Genomic DNA, 18,597 nt, shown 5'->3' on the forward strand with positions numbered 1-18,597 from the left:
CACACCTGGCCAGGTGGGGGTCCTGGCAGGTGCAGTGACCGGTCCCGTCATGCAGCTGCAGCTGGGCCTGGCCCTTGGCCCCTCTCTGCCCTGTGGCCGGTAGGGCGAGTGCAGACACCCCCTCCCACCGGGGTCAAGCAGGCCGCCGAGGTCGGGGAGTTGTGAGCGGCCCTGCGGGAAAGAGTTCAGTCACCGCTGCTCAGGGACTTTTCCCGTCGGCGCCGTTTTGTTGGGAAGGTGTCATGCTGTTCCCAAGTGGGGTCCAAACCACGTTTCTCTTCATGAACGCCTCAAAGCTCGCCCTTGTCCCCTTAAGCCTCGTCTCCCCCCCACAATGAAGACACGAGACAAACCCGAGAGCAGGCGAGGTGGGCAGTCTGTGTGCAGACATCATGCTCGTGGGCCATGATGAGGATCCCCATCCGAGCACAGAAGAGCAGGACAGGAGACCCCACAACGTCCAGACAGGCCCCTGTGTGCGGGCGTGTGCGTGCGTGCCCTCGGCTCACTGCCGCGTGCCCGGCCAGCCTGCTCACCGTCCCCGCCTCCCCAGCTGGCCCACGGCCCCCGGCGCCCGTCTCCAGACCGGGGCCTGCACACCTCGGCACTGCCGACATCTGGAACTGGGTCATTCTCTGGGGTGTGGCCGTCCTGTGCATTTGTAGGGGGCTGGGTGGCAATCCTGCCCCACCCACTCGATGCCAGAAACACCACCCTCCCCCTGCTGTGACAACCCAAAATGCCTCGAGTCTTCTCTGAACGCCCTGGTAGAGAACTTGCTCTAGAGAATCATGAAAGTTGTTTGGTTACAAACATCTTACATGGGATTATTCTTCCATTTATAGGAAAAAATACGATCGTGGTAAAAAAACCAAATGAAATTAAATCAGCAAGTTAAGCCAAACTGTGTCACTTTTTCTGGGAGCTGTTAGCGGTGGAACCGAATGGACTCTCGCACACGGGCGTCAATTGGTGAGAAAAACGGTCAGTTTCGCCAGCGTCGAGGATTCTGGAAGGCTTGGGTGAGGACGTGGGAAGGGTCTGATGGAGAGCCTTAACTCAAGCCGATTTCCCGTTACGTTCCCCCCGAAAGGCGCCTGGGGACTCTGGGCCTCCAGTCTATTCCCAGTGTCTACCGCGGACGTGGGGCCCACGGGACGGGCTCCAGGCCACGTCAGCGTCCCGCCGACGGGTTTCAGGTTCACAGGTGTCCCTGTCCGTGCTGGGGGCTCTTGTCGTGGTGGAAAGTACCCGTGACCCCGTCGCTGTTGTTTTCACAAACAACTTCAGGAGTAAGGATTGTGTATTTAACCAAATACCAAATGGGAGCCCAGGCCTTGGAAGGAACCAGAAACCTGTGCTGGTCTGGAAACCCGGTTAGATTTTCATCTGAAACAGCTACAGGAGGGCAGCGTGGACACCTCATGCCCCACACTTCCGGGGGGGGGGTTCTCTGCAAGGCCCCCAACACACTCACGCACGCACACTGGCCCCATCAAGAGCCACAGGCCCTGGGGCGGGCGAGGGTGAGCAGGGCACACACGGGCACGCGCGTGTCTGCAGGGCTCACGGTCGCAGGCGTGCATGCCGTCTCCGCCCACCTGGTCCCCGGGGAGGCAGCGCACAGAGAAGCGCCCCGAGTGCCGGCGGCCCCGCAGCCCAGGCCTGGTGGGGCCGAGACGGGATTCTTCCAGAGGACGGAGAAGCCGGGGTGGGAGGAGGCCTCGGTCTGGAGCGCCGGCTTCTTCCGTGTTTTAGGGCTCAGCTCAGACGTCACCTTCCTGAGCCCCGGACACAGCAGCGGCCCCTGCCTGCTGCTCAGCCCCCACCCCCCCAATTCCCGGTGGTGTCCCCGCCTCACAGGACAGAGCCTGCGGCAGGGTGCTGTCTGGTGGGGACGCGGCAGCACTCCGTCGTCCTTCCCCCGGGAAGGGACCTGACCTGGGACCTTTCTGACTGCCTCCCCGGAAGCCTCCTTGCCTGGCCTGGCAGTGGCCCTCCGTGCGGGGTCCACAGTGCCGTGCGGATCAGCAGCGAGCCACCCGGACTTCTCCGGCTCACTCCCCATCAAGTCTCGCTGACACGGTGCCTGGGACAGTGTCCCTGCTGGGTCTGGCCGGGCACATCATGGGGGTTCTCGCTGGCTCTGCAGAGGCCCTGTCACCACCGCCCTGCCCCCCCCCCGCCCCCCCTCTGCAAAAGGAAGGGTTGACCCGGGCGCCTGTTCAGGGCCGTTCGTAGCCTGAAACATCATCTACGTTTGACCTTCTCCCTGGTGCCTCCCGCTCACCGCAGGCCGGGAGAGGCAGGGTCGGGGACAAGTCACACTTGCCCCAAGGGCCCTTCTCCGAGACCACAGACAGACAAGGAAGCCGAGAGGCACCTTCCACCAATGAGAACAATCGCTGCGCCCTTCATGCCAACAAACGGTTACAATGCCGTGAGTTTGAGAAGGTTTGCTCACCCCTGGAGACCCACGGGCCTGGGGGCGCTGACCGGGCTGTGGCCGCCAGCTCCGGCTCTGGACGGGGACCAGCCCAGCAGTTTGTGTGGGTCTCGGGTGTGGCGATACACGAGAATCTGCACGTGTGGCTTCCCCGGGGCGGTCCCGCCAGGAGCAGGCCCCGCGTGCGGCGACGTGGGCTGAACCCACGGGAGCGCAGGGCGCGTGAGCACTCGGCTCCCCACGGAGAACTGTGGACCCTGTCTGCACCTCGCTGACCACCGAGGCATCTCCTGGAAGGTTCTTTCTGAAGACGCACAGTCCATTCCCTGGGTGCCTTCCCAAGGCGACACCTCGCACGGAAAGCCTCAAGTGGGCCCCCCTTCGGTTGAAACCGCCAAATCTGGGTGTTAGGGTTCAGGCAGGGGCACGACAGTCCTGTGGCGCTCACCTGGGGGCTCTCCTGACCCGGCCGGCCTTACCATCTCTCGGGTGGACGGCAGGAACTGCTTCTCCCCTCCCCTCCACCGGGGACCAACCTGGGCGCCCTTGGTGATGCCGGTAATGGGTTCTGGCCTGCTCTCAGGATGCAGGGGTGACAGACTGTGGGTCTGGGGGGCAGACCCCGAGACGGAGAAGTGACGGACCACAGACAGGAAGGCTGCTGGACCGTGAGGCCTAAAGCACCAAGGTCTTGGCCACGCTTGTTCTCACTGTACTGGGGACCCAGGCGGCTGTGTGAAGGGGACTGGAGGGCATCCGGAGCCCTGGGGGGTTACGCGGGGTCTGTCTGCCCTCCGCTCGGCTGGCGGATGAGGCCACACACCTGCTGAAAGCCACTGAACCACGGCCTGGGGGGTGTCGACAGCAGACATTTACCGTCTGGGTTCTGGAGGCCGGTAGTCCGAGGTCAAAGTATCAGCAGGGGTTAGTTCTTCCCAGGGCCGAGGGGGAGAACGCGTCCGGGCCTCGCTCCTGGGCTCTGGTGCTTTGCCGGCAACCTCTGGCCCTCCTCGGCTCACAGAAACGTACTTGCTGTCCGTCTCCATCTCCAGAGAGCTCTGCCTGCGTGCACATCTGTGTCCAGACGTCCCCTTTTCCCGAGGACGCCGGTCACTGGATTGGGGCCCCCTTGAAGGACCTCACCCCAACAAAAGCCCGTTCACAGTCTCATTCCCAGCGGCCGAAGGCCAGGACCCCAATATACACTCCTCAGGGGGACGCTTTCGGCCCACACACGTGGGGAAGCAGATACCTCGCGGCAAGATCCGCGCCGGCCTCTGGGCCCGGCTGGGTGTGGGCGCCGCTCGGCTGAGCGTGGCTTTCATAAACGCTGACGTGCGCGTTAAGAGCCAGGATTAGTTTCATAAACAACAGTTTCTTCTTTGCAAACTATACCCACAGGTCCCATATTGCCGCCTCCAAGCGCCACCGCAGCCGTCAGCTGACAGCCGCACGCGAAACTTTATCTTCAGTATTTACTGTTAGGCCAGAATATTGCTCTGATTCCTCAGGGGCGATTCAGCACTCCGGTGGGAAATATGTGACCTCATTTGCATTTTCTAATTGAATTGCTATCAGCTTTCCTGCAAGACTGCACAGAAAAAAGTTCTTCCAGATTCCAGCACTGCTGGTATCACCCGTGAAAAGGCCGCCTTTGAATAGTTGCTAAGAGAGGAGACGAAAGGAGGAGAAGCATTGCCAAATTCGTTCGGTTCACGTAGCTGTCAGTGCTGTCCGGCCCCACCGAGTCGCTCAGACACCGGGCACGGAGGCGGGGCTCGGAGAGAGCCGGACGCGAGAGACACGGGATTCACAGAACCGGGAAATTAGGGGGTCCCTGAGGGATGTGCTTCGGAGATTTTGCAAGAGCTTCTCGGGACTTTGCAGCCTGTGGACTGCTCCCGGAAAAGGGCGCTTTGTGTCTCTCGAACCTTCTGCCGGCCGCACCCCCCACTCACCTTGTCCCCGTCCGAACTCCCTGCTGTACCCAAACCCGGGCAGGAAGCCCTCGGCACACGCTGAAAACGTTCCACCTAGAGCTGGTTTTGGGGTGTGGGGTGGGGTAGGGGCCAGTTCACCTTTTTTCCTGAAGGGCACCCCATCAGTCCAGCATCATCTACTGGAAGGATGGTCCTTCCTCCGTTACCCTAGGGAGGGCTTGGCAAACTTTCTGCCAAGGGGTCAGACGGTGACATGTTTTAGACCCTCCAGGCCAAGAAGTGAAATTGAGGCTATTAATATAGATACTCATACAGCCATTTAAAAACACAGAAACCATTCTTAGCCTGCAGGCCATCAAAAGGCAGGTGGCAGGTCAGCTCTGGCCGCGGGCTGTGGTGCGCTGACCTTGGCCACAGAGCGTTACTCTGCACCGTGCGCATATGACAAGGTTTATCAAGCTGGATACGTGAAGTGGGAGAATTCCGTTGTACAAAAGTGATACCTCCATGAGGGTGAATTTTAAAGAAACATTACCTCTTTTTTTCTGTGCTATTCTGCCCCATTTGTGCATCTGATTGTTTTTGCTCCCAAACCACCCATTTGAATTACTGTAGTTTAGTGGTTCTCAAGTGGGGGCGATTAAAAAAAAATTTTTTTTAAGGTTTATTGATTTCTGAGGCAGAGAGAGACAGAGCATGAGCGGGGAGGGAGCAGAGAGAGAGAGGGAGAGACAGTGTGGAGCTAGATGCGGGGCTTGAACTCACCAACCGTGAGATCATGACCTGAGCCGAGGTCAGATATGTAACTGACTGAGCCACCCAGGCGCCCCAAGAAAGACCTTTTTTTTTTTTTTTTAATTCACATTGATAAGAGAGGTAAAGGACAAATTATATTTTTAAGGCATTTAAAAAAAATGTTGGCTAAGTTTGCAGACTAGAAGAGGTGAAAATATATACACAGGAAATACCCAGGATGCTTTGCATAGAGCTGGTCATTAAGTTATCCGGCTACAGCCTAATGCTTTCATCTGCAATCACGTTAGAATCCCATGAAAATCCCAAGGGAAAGTAACTATTCTGTCACTACGATAGGTATCTTTTTCTCAACTTGATACAAGGTAAGACTGACTCTACGTAGACTTTAGGTAACTCAAGTTAAGATATACTTTATGACCCAAAATACTGTCTACCTTGGTCAGTGCCCCATGTGCCCACCACTGTGACCTTGCAGTGGTTTTCCCGGATCTTCTAACAGGGGTCTTTGTCTTATCCGAGTGTTGTATTAGTTTGATTTCCATCATCTTCCAGGACAGAGGGAGCATCCCAGACCCTCCAAGTCCGTGCACCCTGTCTGCAGGTTACCTGTCCTGCATCTTTCACCCCCGCAGTGTCACGCCCTCACTGCTCACAGCTATTTCCGCCTACTTAACCTCATGGCTTTTCATTCTGGGATTCCATCTCGAAGGGTCCTGTTTCTGCCTGTGTCAGAGTCTGTCATGGCGCTGCCTGAAAGGCAGTTTTCCTGGGTCACAGAATTGTCTCTGTTACCACCCGCCACCTTCCGGGCCCTACCGTCCCTGCGAGAAGCCAGCTTCTGTGTCACCACTCCACCTTCCACGGAGCTCGGTCTTCTGTCTGCTTTCGGATCTATGTGGCTCCGGTTTTCAGACATTTTACCATAAAATACCTGTTGGGACTGAAGGTGTGTGTCCCCCGAATTCATATGCCGAATCCCGACCCTCAGGTGTGATGGCGTCAGTAGGTGGGGCTCCCGGGGGGCTGTGATTAGGACCAGAGGAGGAGGTCATGAGGGCTGAGCCCCCGTGATGGGATTAGTGCCCATTAGTGACTTTCTAAAGGTCACGAGCAAGGGTGTTTCCTCTATCCGCTCGTTGCCAGCTGGGGATACAAGGTGTCCGGAGAAGCAGTCCAAGAGAGGGCCCTCCTGGGAACCTGAGCACGCGGCCACTCTGATCACAGACCTCCAGCCTCCAGCACTGTGAGGAATACATCTCCGTTGTTTACGAGCTCCCCCGTCTACGCTCTTTCTTTACCGAGGCCTGAATGCACCAGGACTGTGCTAACCCACAATTTTCTCTGTGTTACCCCGCTTAGAGGTCACGGGGCTTCGAGTCGACGTGTGGATGTCTGCTGTCAGTTTTTGGAATATCTTCTGCCACTGTGTTTTCAAATATTACTCCTGTTCCATTCTATCCCCCCTCGTATTCTGAGCGTGCACATGTCAGAACACTGTGCTACCTCTCCCATGCCCGTTACTCTCCGTTTACTCTCTTCCTTCTGATATTTTCTGCTTCACTAAACCTCTCTTCAACTGTGTCTAATCTGCAGAAAGATGGACTCTTTGAGTTCTTTCTTTCGTTTGTTACATTTTTCAGTCATAAACGGCTCAGTTCTTTTTCATTCTTCTAATCCTCTGTCAAAACCTTGTCTTCAATGTGCTTGAACACAGTGAGTGCAGTTATTATCATATCTGTCTGATAACTCCGTTACCTGGAGCCACTCTGTCACCTGGAGCCATTAAGGGTCATTACTGTCTTCTGTATCTGACTTTTGTGTACCTTGTCCCGTCCCCACGGGTGCCCAGTGACTTTTAGCCGAGTGCTAGACATTGTGTGTAAGAGAAGACGGGGATAATTTGAGGCTTACTGAGATACTTTTCACCAGAGAAGATTTACATTTGCTTCTTGCGGGTGGTGAGGGACATCAGCCACACGGCACGACCTTAATCCATGTATAGAGGGTGACCTTATTCAAAGGTTGGCATTGGTCTCTGTAGGGACTTACCAACTAAGTGACTCAGTGTCTCGCACAGACCCTCCTCCCTGCCCCTGGGCACCCCCCTGAGGAGGGTCCAGTGGCTGTGACGGGCACAGGACCACAGGACTCTGGGGGATGGGGCCATGCTGATGACAGCAATGAGCCCTGTCCTTGTGGCAGGGGCTCTCCATAGTCTGCAATCTGCATGAACTCACATTATCTCACATAATACTCATGACAACCCTACTGTTATCCCATTTTCCAGAGTAGGAAACCTCCCAGAGGTCATGTGACTCGTCCCAAAGCATCAGCCAGTAACTGGAGCCTTGATTTAAACCTTAACCCAGGGCAGCCAGGCTCCTTTTGATGCTGAGCTCAGCCGTGCCTAGGAAGCCAGTTTGCACTCCTTTCTGGAACATAATTCTCCCATGCAGCAAAGGGGCTGTGGTTGCACGGCTCGGCGTCCCTATCTGTAAAGTGGGGACAGTGACAGCACCTGCTTCCAGGCGCTTTGAGGGTCAGAGGAGTGGCCACCTCTTAGGGCAGGGCCTGGGTAGGGTCCTAAAACGTCAGGACAAGGTACCCTTGGTTTGAATGTGAGAGGAAGTGGGGCGCCATCAGGTGACGTGGAATAAATACAGAAGGGCTGGGTTGGGTGAGCTGCAGGGACTCTGCCTGCCACGTTTCACACACTCAGGGGTGCTGTCCCTACAGCACTTTGCAGCTAGACTCCCCAGGATGGTCTGAGCCTGGGACACGGATTCCCCGTCCCCCCTCTGGGCGCTTGTTGGGTGGGCCTGACGTGGGGCCGGAGGGGCTCTAGTGGCGGGGACTAATTGCAATCACCTTCCGAGAGGAATCGGGATTGATTGCATCAGAAATCGCTTCATTAACACGCTGAACAAAAGGTGTCATTATGTTTTCAATTAGCACCTTTCATCTGAGGCCTTCCACAGGCTTTGAGGAACTCTACCCTCTGCTCACAGGCTCAGGGTTTCTGCACTGCGATCAGGGACGTGAACCTTGACCCTGCCAGCCCCTCGCCTAGAGGGAAGGGCCGCCCCAGGGCCCGCCTTGCTCACTCCTTTCTCATCGGCACTTCGTCATCATCACTCGGGAAAGAATGGAAAACCACGTCCGTCTGTCTTGGGGTCTGTAGCATCCACATGGTGAGGCTCGCGAGTCTCTAGGGCACCAGTGTTAGAAACACGTTTCCATGCCTGGTTCAGTATACCCACAAGGGCACCTGACCTCCTTCCCAGGCGGATCAGCCCATCACCAAGGAGGGAGAGCTATCTGCCCCGTCACCACTTTCTCTCTCTCTCTAAGTTTATTTATTTTAAGAGAGACCGAGAGAGAGGGTGAGCAGGGGAGGGGCAGAGAGAGGGAGGGAGACACAGAATCCGAAACAGGCTCCAGGCTCCGAGCCGTCAGCACAGAGCCCGACGCGGGGCTCGAACCCACGGACCGCGAGATCACGACCTGAGCCGGAAATGAGTCAGACTCTTAACCGACAGACCACCCAGGTGCCCTGCCGCTTTCTCTTTCGAAACGTAAACCACCTCCAGTTTGTTTAAAAGACAGGATAAACAACAACACACAGGTCCCTGTTTTCCCAAAGTGGGTTCCTTGGCACATCCATCTTGCAAGGTGTTCCAGGAAGAGGGTTCCCTGATCAGCCGGCCTGGGAAGCTCACAGACGGCCTGCCCCTGGGGCCCTGGGTAAATCTACAGAAAGGCATCTGACCAACTTGGTTTAACCCTCTGCTTCCCAGGGCCTTTTCCTGAGGGACTGCCTGGGAACGCAGTTGAAGGTCTGTTCTTTTCTGCTAACCCGCTGCATACATTGATTCCATCAGGATAATTCGGGGGCCCTGTTAGCTGTGAGGGTCTCGGTCCACGTTGCCCGGGTGTCACAGGCCTGTCCTGGGGGCCAAGCAAGCTGGAACTTCCCGCTCACCCAGCAGCCCCAGGCCTGAGGCCAATGCCGCGGGCAGGAGAATTTGGGGCGCCCGGCAAGGCATGGAAATGTGGGGACTCGGTTTTTAAGGCTGTCAGGAGGGCGAGGGCCACGTATCAAACCAGGCCTGTGCGCCTGCCCGCGAGGCCAGCGTCCCTCGGAAGGCGGCCGTCCGATGGTCCTCTTGGGCAGACACAGCCGGCCGCGTGTCCCATGCTCAGGGGACTCTGCAAATGCTGTGCCACAGTGACCTCAAGGAGAGGAGGGAGGCCACTCGCCAAGCCCCGCGTGGGGCCACATCTTACCTTGTGTGCCGGGCGCGCAGACGAGGGCTGGGCCACCAGCAGCCGCACCACGGCGTCCCATCGCTTGGCCGTCTGGCCGTCCCACGCGGTCACGGTGAAGGCCACCTGCTCGGAGGGGATCCGCAGCTCCCGGGTGGCAAAGACGGTCCCGTCCGCCCTCACTTTGAAGTCCACGCTGTTGGTCTCATACTGGGTCCCCTTGGTCCCCAGACAGCTGCTGAACGAGACTGCAAGCGGAAAGGAAGACAGGGTCAGGACCAGCCCGGTGCGCAGGGGGGCGTCACGGGCGCTCACGTGGCTGCACCTCAGCAGTGGGTCTCCTGATGCGCAACACGGGGGAAAACAATGATTTAGCCGACTTCTTGACCTTCAGGGAACGTGCTTTCTCTCTACCCCCAGGGAAGGGGTGGCCGGCCTCAGAAACACCACCTCCCCGTCACCGCGTCTCAGTCCACCCCGAGTCCGGCCGTTAGAGGCGCCACGGGGATGCTCTGCCCGCAAACGCTCCCTCGTCCGACCCCGCTCACTGCCTGCAAACCTCGTGCCCCCAGCACCCTCCGGAGGCCCGACGCGTCCGTCTCCTCAGCCCGAGGACTCTGGGTTTGGGGAAGGAGTGGGCCAAAGCGGTGTTCTGAGTGAGGCCGCGATCTGCTGTGGTCTCTGGTGCGTGTCTTTCCTCAGGGACCCCACCCGACCCCTGCGCGCTCTGTCAAGGAGGCTGGGCCGGGGCCGGGGCCGGCGGCGGCCTTCGGGTGACCCGGACGCCTGGAGGCTGAAGCAGCCGGCACGCTGACGCTGTGGCCTGTGCACGGCTTTGCTTCCGGACCACGAATCAGGCACTGAGATGCCCGCCCCTCCTAGTGACTCCGTCGCCGGTCATCGTAGCTCCGCGCGGGAAAAGGCACCTCGGGAGCCGTGAGATCGCTGGGACCATATCGGCGCGGTTTTTTTTTTTTTTTTACACGACTGCTTCTGCCACCGCCACCGACACCACGGTAGGTAAATTATGAGGCGCCAGCAGCCAGTGCCACATTCTGCTGATAGAAACGATGGATAAAGTTACGTAGTATTTATAAAAATGTGGGTCTCTCAGCAGTTACGGCCAGAGAAGTGCTTTTTAAAGCAATTTCACTATCACCGCTTACGTGATTTAATTACTATTTATTCCAGAAACTAAAAAACGCATCTCATGGTTACAGTGGATAACGCGTTTCTCCCGCGTTCACCTCATATTGTCGCTTTGCCTTGAAAGCATAAATAACGCACTCGCTCCGTCATCTCACGTGCTTCACCTGAGACGTCCCCCCAGTCACCACACCTCCCACTGTGGGGTGCGAATAAAAATGTTTTCAAACGGGACGAAGCCAGGCGTTTGCACCCGGTCTGGCCCGAGGGCGGGAGGGTGTGCTTGGGCTCCGGGAGGGGGGGGGCACAGAAGGCGAGGGCGCCGGGGGCTTGGGTGGCTCGTGGCTCCCCAGAAACATGTCCCCCAACGGGGGGATAACGGAATTTCATTCCAAATGACAAGAAAATTCCAGACTGCTCTTACGGTACCATTCGCAAGCGAATTAAAGTCAGCCGCAAACTCAGCTGGATCAATCATTCCTGACACCCAATTGTCACTGACAAGGGTACAAATGACAGCCCTGGGAATGTTGGGAGATTAGCACAAAATACGTAAATAAGCCCCTTTGTTCTCTGAAAGCACATTTGTAGCAACGCTAACGGAACTGGACAGCGACGGAGGGTCGGCATTTCTTCAAGACCGAAGGGCGATGCTGTGGCATCCAAACACCGTCAGAGAGTGTGGGTGAACTCAAGGGAGAGTTGGTGTGGCCCCAACGGGAAACGCAGAGTGCTGTCCCCAGGGGCCCTTCGGACGGCGCGTGTCCCCAGGGGACGGGGGACCCTCCGGGACACCACAGGTGGCGCCACGCAAGGCCCTGTGACGTGCAGCTTGCCAGCAAGCAAGCCCGTCGGGTAAACGGAGGGCTGCCCCACACGGGCGGCCACGCAACGCTCGTGGGTGTTAAAAGTGGACGTGTTTCCGGTCTGTCTGACAGGGCCCCGGCCAGTCCCCACAGAGCAGTGCTGTGGGTCCTGGGGAGGCCGTGCCTTTCCCTGGGCACCCTTTTGGGCACACGGAGAAGCCTGGCTATAGCCATTCGTCACCTGGCCTGCCCTCTGGGAGGGGTCGCCCCCACGACCACGGTGCTTACGTGGGAAGGGGCACAGCCTGGAACCCCTGGACACCGGCACACAGGGCCGGGAGCCACAGGGGGTTCGGTCTCCAGACGTCAGGGCTCTGGAGAGGCAGCTCCACATGGCCCGGAGCATCTCTCCTGTTGACCCTCGGGTCAGGGTGCTGCCTGGCGCCTCGTGCCCGTGAGCTCCTGCGCAGGCCAGGCCAGCGCTGGGGTCTGAGAATGGCCTCCACCCTGGCTGGGTTTCCAGGCTGGCTCGGGACAGACACCCAAGCTGCAGGTTTCTGGCGGGGTCCTCCCACACCCGCCCACCCCGAAGGCGCCGGACCCCAGGGCCGGGCCAGCCCTCGCCCCCTGCCCCTTCCAGTGCACCACCCCGTTCTGCCTGGGAGAAGCCTTGTGCTTCTTGCCCGTGTCCACCTGGACGGCCACGCATGTGAGGGCAGGGCCGCTGTCCTGGCTTCCCACTGTGTCCCTGGGGCTGAGGACAGTGCGGGCACAGAGTCGCTATGACAGGAGGCGAGGCCTCCCCACAACGCTCCCCCCCTGCCCCGGGCAGCGAGGGGAACGGCCAGGGTCAGTCCAGAAAAAATTTAAAGTCCCAGGAGATTCTGTCAGAAACGTTTCCCTCGATGTTGATACAACCAACAAACACAGAGAAACTCCTGCTCGGAGTAGATTCGGGTTGCACGTCCATCCTGCTTCAGGCCGGGGCTTTCTGGGAAGGGCCCCCTCAGCTGGACGCCGGGTGGTCTGCTGGGCACGGCCGCTCCCGCTCCAGAGGAAGGCACAGCTGGCAGGCGGCATCGTCCCCATTCTGCAGATGGGGACACTGAGGCCCGGAGACGCTTCGCACCTTCTACGCCGCCCCAGGGAGGCCCTCCTCGTCCGGCTCTGTGTGTATCTCGAGCGCCGGCTGTGCTGCCGGGGTGGTACCTGCACCTGGTCGCTGTGGCTGCGGCCCCCCAGGCCCCCGGGAGGCCTGAGATCTGCAGGTGGGAAGGGGGTCTACAGCATTAGCCCCTGTGGGACGGGCGGCCCAGCACTACCTGCGAGGGGAAAGTCGCCCCTGGGGAAAGGACGCATCCCCCCCTCCCCCGGAGTCCCCGGGACCCCTGGAGGAGGCCTGCTCTGGAGAGGCGTCCTCCTGTCCTGGGCGGCGACGCAGGATGGTCCTCCTCCAGCCCCGACCTGCTGCACGCGTCTCTCTAGGGCTTGCTAATTACTTCCATTAGTTTTAAACAAACCTGACAAGAGACAGGAGTCCTGAGAGACATGAAAACCAATAATCTAAGTACAGACAGCCACGGCCCCACGGCCGGCTCCCCTGGTGGCAGCCTGGCCTGCACAGCCAGCATGGCGGGGGAGGCCGGGGAGTGGGCTCTGGGGGCAGGACTCGGGCGGGCTGCCTGCCCCAGGATCTGCCCCGGTGAGCGCCTGGCTGACCCTGTGCCACCAGAGATCACCAGTGCCACGTGTGCTGCGGGGAGGCTGTGTGCCATGGCCATGTCCACGCCCATCCGGGCACCTCTGGGGTAGGGCCTGAACCCAGGTCTGCGCTTGACAAGCAGCGGCCTCTCTGAGCATCTGGCTCGGTCCCCGCTGTGGCCGGGATGCGCCTCACCAGGCCCAGGGCAGACCGGTGAACGCCCGCTTGTCTTACGCGGTGGTCCAGGGGAGCAAAGGCTCTCAGCCAAGGACACGCAGGGCCGCCCATCCCATAAACATCCGTGGCCTCCTGGCGCCTGGCACTGGGGCTGCCTGGGCACAACAGAGAGGAGGCTCGTGCGCGGGTGGCCAGAAAATGACAGCTTGGCTGGTTGAGGCACACAGGCTGCTGTGCAGGCCAGTAAGGGGGCCCCAGACCAGGCTGGGGGTCCCCAGGGTGCCGATGGGAGCCCAGCGGGATGGGCGGGGTCAGCCAGCAGTTGGGATTCTGACCCCGCGGATCTGCGTCCACACCCGGGGCCCCGCGGCCCCTCCCCAGCCGGAGGTGTGGACGCAGCAGCTCTTGGCGTCTGGCTGTGGAGGCAGGCGGGGCCTGGACAGGACGCATCTGATCTTCGAGCCCATGTTCTGTCCCGAGAAGAGGCCCAGGGAAGAGCGTGAGCTGCCGCGTTCACCGCCCGCCATCGTCCCCCCTGCTCCTGACGTGAGTGTCAACACTTAGCCGGTGGCAGCTGCGTCTGACCCCTGGCTGGACGCTGGGGGCAGGCTCAGCACCAGAAAACGCACCGATTTCAGGATTTCATTGCTGTGGCCGCCTCCCTGCTCCCCTCCCCTCGCCAGGACGTTGGCGGCGCAGAGCGGAGTCCGATCGGCATTCTGGGCTCGTGGTCCCCCCGCTGGGACGCTGCCGGTCCACACAAAGGGCAGGGATGCACCTGCCCGGCCATCTGTCACGGACGCAGGTTCCCGTGTGCCGTGTAAGTGTCAGTATCTGCCGTCCTGGTGTTCTGGCTGACACCCCCTCGGAGGGCCTGTTTGAGTGGTTGGTGGAGATTCCGTGGCCCCCCTGCCTGCCCTACCCTCCCAGGACCTGCGTGGAGTCTATGGGAAGGCGCTGCCCCACGCTAAACGTGGCTCTGCGCACGCGGAGCTCACGAGAGTAACCCCACTCACTCATTCTAGTACCAGAAACAATTCACTTACAGATACAACAGGCACCAAAGCCAAACACAGTCGCTGCCAGGTAGAGGTTAGGGTGTGGGGTGGGTCAGAAACGAACCGAGTCATTACATCAGAAAGTTAACACTCCCAAGGGAAGCATGCCGGTGGCGAAGGAGAGCCTGACCCAGACTTGGTGGGGCAGGGAATGCTTCCCCTACGATTTGAGGGATGAGACAGCTCCTGTGAGGCTTGGGCAGGCCACACCGGCAATATGTGCAAAGATCCTGTGGCAGAGGCAGCACGGGGTCTCGAGGACCCCAGAACTAGCAGGACTGTAGCAGGGGCTGTTGCAGGGTGACCGGAATGAAAACAAGCGGGCAGAGACCAGCACAGGCTGAGGGAGGTGCTTGCAAAGGATGCCCAAAGCCTCTCAGAGTCGGCTGAACTAGGACACCCCTGCTCCATAATCCACACAGGATCAGTAGAGCTCTGCCCCAGGAAGGAAGGCTGCCACTCAGCAGCCTCTGGAGCTGAGGGAGTGTCCTGAGTGGACGAGACACCCCTTTTGGGGGCCAATGTGAAGAGAGGGTCATAGTGTTTTCTGGCCATAAAAACGGCCCAGTGAACTGAGCTAGGCATCCGCCACTGTGACTTCAGAAGCATGTCCTCAAAATTTAGCCACAGAGTGGATCACAGGACCCCGAGCAGAAGGCCCCAGCACCCACTGCAGACACGTCTGCTTGGGACAAGAATGCCAAGAGCCAGGAACAGAAGGAGCGAAGGAAGAGGGAAAGAGCAAGGACTGTGGGCGAGGGTCCCTCCAGAGGGGACACACGAACCAGGGACACCGTGCAGGGAGGCGCCGCAGGGGTGGGAAATGAGGTCGTCCCCACGGGACCTTAGGACCCACCCCACCCTGGTCCTGGGGCCCCCGAGGGGGCCTCTCATGGGTCATCCAACCAGCTTAAATAGCCTGCTGAATACGAGGCCACCTGGGGACCGTGACCACTGGCCTTGCCCGCGGAGGGCTGCCCGCAGAGCCAGAAGGCAGACTGGTGGCCCCCCGGGGCTGGGGGAGGAGGGCGGGAGTGGCCGCTAACGGGTGCAGGGTCTCTTTTGGGGCGGTAAAAAGCGTTGGAACTACTTAGAGGTGACGGCCACTCATCACCGTGACCATCCTGAGCGTCACTGTTCACTGTGAGATGTATGGTGAGATGTATGGTCTATGAGTTCTGTGTCAATGAAAACCAGCTCCTGGGGGTCCCTGAGTCCCCAGGTCCTGTCTGTGGGACTGCCATGGAGAAAGACCTCCCTTGAAGGGCCCGTCCTTCTCCCACAGAGGCCTGAGGACCAGCCCGAGGCATGTGGCCCTCGCCCACAGCCCTCCCCCTTCCTGGCCCCAGCTCTCACCTTCTCGGCCCCAGGCACAGACCAGGGTGCTCATGGGGGTGCCGGGGGCAGGAGTGCTGACCTCGCAGAGAACGGTGCATGGTGTCACAACCACACACAAAGTGCAGACACCCGGGTCCCCAGTGAGGGGCAGGGAGGGCACTCGGGGGTTCGGGGACGCTTCCCGAAGGAGGCCACGTCTGAGCTCGAACTCCAGAAGCTCACTGGCATCGCTGCCTAAACAGACAGGAGCGAGCCACGTCTGTCCGCGTGTGGGATGTCTGCACAACGCTGGGAGAGCTCAGGGCTCCAGGTGTTTCTAGAATTTCCTGGGAGTGTCACCGACCCACAGGATGTCCGCACCACAAAAACGAACTACTCCGGGCCCTCACCGTAATGCGAAGCGGCTTCTACGTGCCGGAAGACGGTTAATTATGTTTTAGAACGCATTCGTTGATTCGAGTGACCCCGCGAGCCCTACTGACCCCCTTACAAGATGCCCTTGTTCTGCACACGGGCCCCGGGCGCTTTTAGTGCTCCGTTAATCGACGCCCCGGCACTCGGTGTGCCGCCTCTCTCATTTCTCCAGGATGGTGCAAAAACCTGAACGGCTCATCCCTCCCCGGCCCCGGCCCCGCTGGCTCACAGCAGACGTGTGCGGCCACGCTCGCCCGGCTGGTGCAGAAATCGCGCCGGTGAAAGGAAGCCCGTCACCCCTCCTCGAGAGGCTCCACGTTGAACCCTTTACCCTCGTCCCTTTTAATTGCTCCTCCGTGGGAAGAGGGGGGCACGCCGGGAACCGCGGGCGAGGGGCGGGCGGTTCTGCCTCGTCTGCGGCAGCGCCCGCCTGACATTTACGGAGAGGCCGTGGGCTGTGCCTCCGCTGGAGAACTGTGTTGTGCTGATGAGACGGGGCCCTTTTGATCCTTCTCCTTGTTAGGTGAGCCGAGCGAGATCAAATGAGCCAGAGGCGAGCTCGTAGCTGGGACAGTGCTGAGGATAACTTCACCCGATAGAGTCGGCCTGCCTGCCTCCCTCCCTTCTCTCCTTCCCTCTGCCTCCCCACCCACCCACCCACCCTTCCCTCCATACCCCCTCTATCTATCCATCCCACGCTCACCGCACCTCTGTGGTCAGGTGCTGGGGAGCCAGAGGAGGTCAGGGCAGCCTGGGGCCACCGGAGCTTGGGGGGAAGATCAAGGTTGGAGAGGAGGTCGTGAGCAGGGGCCCTGGTGGGGGCCGCTCTGTGTCGAGGGCCCCACGGATACCTCTTCTCCCGCTGATTCCCCCCAGCGAGCCCCCACCCCCCACCCAGGGACCCCTGCCTCAGGGACGCGAGCTGGGGCTGCAGCTAAGGGCTCAGCGAGGACGGCCAAGCAGTCACCCCCAGCCCCACTCGGGGCTCCCACCACTTCCTCCAGGTGAAAGCCCTGCCCCACAGGTGCGGCACAGAGGCCAGCCGGCTGGATGCCCAGGGCTGTGCTCACCCCACCAGCCCCCCGGCCCCTGACAGAGGACCTCCTCCCTGCTGGGCGAACGCTCCAAGCACTGGGCCTTGGCACACAGGCTCCCCTTGCCCGCAACACCCTTCACCGCCACGTGAGCCTCCTCCAGGGAGTCTTCGGGATTCATCTCAGCTGCTGACCCCTCTCTCTCAGAGCTTCATGCTCTCCAGTGGCTTCCCAGGGACAGAGGCCGTGCGACGTGCACCTGTCTGCCCCCACGGACGTCTTTAGAGTTGCTGGGGCACAGGGATAGTAAACAGCAGAGGGATGTTTGGCGGGTTTTGTTAATGTGGGTCATGCATGTTGGCGGTGCCCGAGCGGGACCCCCGCTAAGAAGGGGCTGCCTCACAGGCCTCACGTCTGCCGCTGCCCCTGCGGCCTCCGAACGCACGGGGGCCTCACTGAAACCTCAGGCAACCGGGACCCTTGCACGTCCTTCCGGGCTGTTTTCTGACCCGTGTTTTTAAACACAGACACGATGCTGCACATGCCCCTTCCTCCGTGGGGCCTTCCGCCGGACACGGGCCCACGACCACGGTGCACAGCAGAAGCGGGGTTCCTGTTTGTGGGGTGCAAGAGGCCGGGTTGTGGAACCTGTGTGTCCACCACTTGCAGTCCGGGAAGCCTGTGCCCCACCGGACTGATGCCCGGGAGCCATCGGCCTGCACGTGGCCACCCGCAGATGTGCCGGAACCTGGCGAGGGTGCCTCGGGGCCAGGACGGAGTCCGGGGACTCGCGGCTGGTCGTCTTGTCCTCTGCCACCGTCTTGCCCCGTCCAGATTCCCGAAGCAGCCATGTGTTCACGGAAATTGGAAAAGTGTCATTTGCAGCAAAGTGCGTGTGAACCTGCTGACCTGCACAGCGGGTGCCCCGTGCCAAGCCCTGAACTGTGCGAGGGAGGAAGTGGGGAGACAGGCAGGCCCCCCGTGCAGATGGCTAGCGCACGTCACCCGGGAGGACATGTCCCGGACACGTGAGCTAGGCGTTCATGGGCTAGGTCGTGCCCCTCTCACTGCAGATGTCCTAGTGCCGCGAGTCCCCTGCTGCCCTCCACAATGCCACCTGCGACCTCACGAGCACCAGGAGAACCCACACCTCGGAGGACACGTCCATGAGATGAGCACTGTTGGAATTTCGACGGGGCCTTTTGAACTTTAAATTGATGTGAGGGGCGCCTGGGTGGCTCAGTCGGTTGAGCGTCCGACTTCGGCTCAGGTCATGATCTCACGATTCGTGAGTTCGAGCCCCGCGTCAGGCTCTGTGCCGACCGCTCGGAGCCTGGACCCTGCTTCGGATTCTGTGCCTCCCTCTCTCTGCTCCTCCCCCGCTCACACTTTGTCTCTCTCTCTCTGTCTCTCGCTCATTCTCTCTCTCTCTCAAATACAAACAGAAATGTTATTTAAAAACAAAAACTTTGAATTCACGTGCATTCAAACCAAGTGCGACCCTTCCTCCCTGG

General features: G+C 59.8%; 1 protein-coding gene across 2 annotated transcripts in view; it reads right to left on the reverse strand.

Annotated features, from left to right (window-relative positions):
- CDH4 (cadherin 4) overlaps window positions 1-18,597 on the reverse strand; it is a 532,985-nt gene that overhangs the window by 140,831 nt on the left and 373,557 nt on the right. For both annotated transcript variants that reach the window (XM_053199762.1, XM_053199763.1), the window contains one exon: window positions 9,430-9,656. In XM_053199762.1, coding sequence (XP_053055737.1) covers window positions 9,430-9,656 — 227 coding nt within the window. The remainder of the gene's footprint in view (window positions 1-9,429; window positions 9,657-18,597) is intronic.

This window comes from Acinonyx jubatus, chromosome A3 (genome assembly GCF_027475565.1).
Source record: "Acinonyx jubatus isolate Ajub_Pintada_27869175 chromosome A3, VMU_Ajub_asm_v1.0, whole genome shotgun sequence".
Lineage (NCBI taxonomy): Eukaryota > Metazoa > Chordata > Mammalia > Carnivora > Felidae > Acinonyx > Acinonyx jubatus.